Consider the following 408-nt stretch of genomic DNA (forward strand, 5'->3'; position numbering starts at 1 on the left):
AGGAAAAGATATTTCTTCAGTATACATTACTCTTTCTGTTTTACTGTAATTCATTGCCTTTTATGGCCTGGCACGAGAATGGTTAGATTTCTTACTGCTCTGCCCCAGATGTAGATTTTTCTATGCATTAAATTGCACTTTTTTTTCAGAAATTTGATTTTAAGGTATGTTGCATTAACACTGTGTCTCTCATGATTTTGTCCCATGTATACTGATTTAAAGTAAATTTCAGGGCCACTACAGCATGGGAAGTCTTCAGGCTGACATAGGGGAACTAGCACACCACCTGAAGCAAGAACGCCTATTCCTCGAGGCTGAGAAACAGCAGATCCAAATATTAAATGAAAAGGTGATGGGGTGTAATTTTGCATAAGAACAGTATTTTATTAGATGTTTGCAAAGGCAGAA

General features: G+C 37.0%; 1 protein-coding gene across 3 annotated transcripts in view; it reads left to right on the forward strand.

Annotated features, from left to right (window-relative positions):
- Positions 1 to 408, forward strand: part of LOC119591272 (GTPase-activating protein and VPS9 domain-containing protein 1-like) — a 17,000-nt gene that overhangs the window by 4,914 nt on the left and 11,678 nt on the right. For all 3 annotated transcript variants that reach the window (XM_037939992.1, XM_037939989.1, XM_037939991.1), the window contains exon 2: positions 233 to 349. In XM_037939992.1, the coding sequence (XP_037795920.1) occupies positions 245 to 349 (105 nt within the window). In that variant the 5' untranslated portion in view covers positions 233 to 244. The remainder of the gene's footprint in view (positions 1 to 232; positions 350 to 408) is intronic.

This window comes from Penaeus monodon, chromosome 28, assembly GCF_015228065.2.
Source record: "Penaeus monodon isolate SGIC_2016 chromosome 28, NSTDA_Pmon_1, whole genome shotgun sequence".
Taxonomy (NCBI): Eukaryota; Metazoa; Arthropoda; class Malacostraca; order Decapoda; family Penaeidae; genus Penaeus; species Penaeus monodon.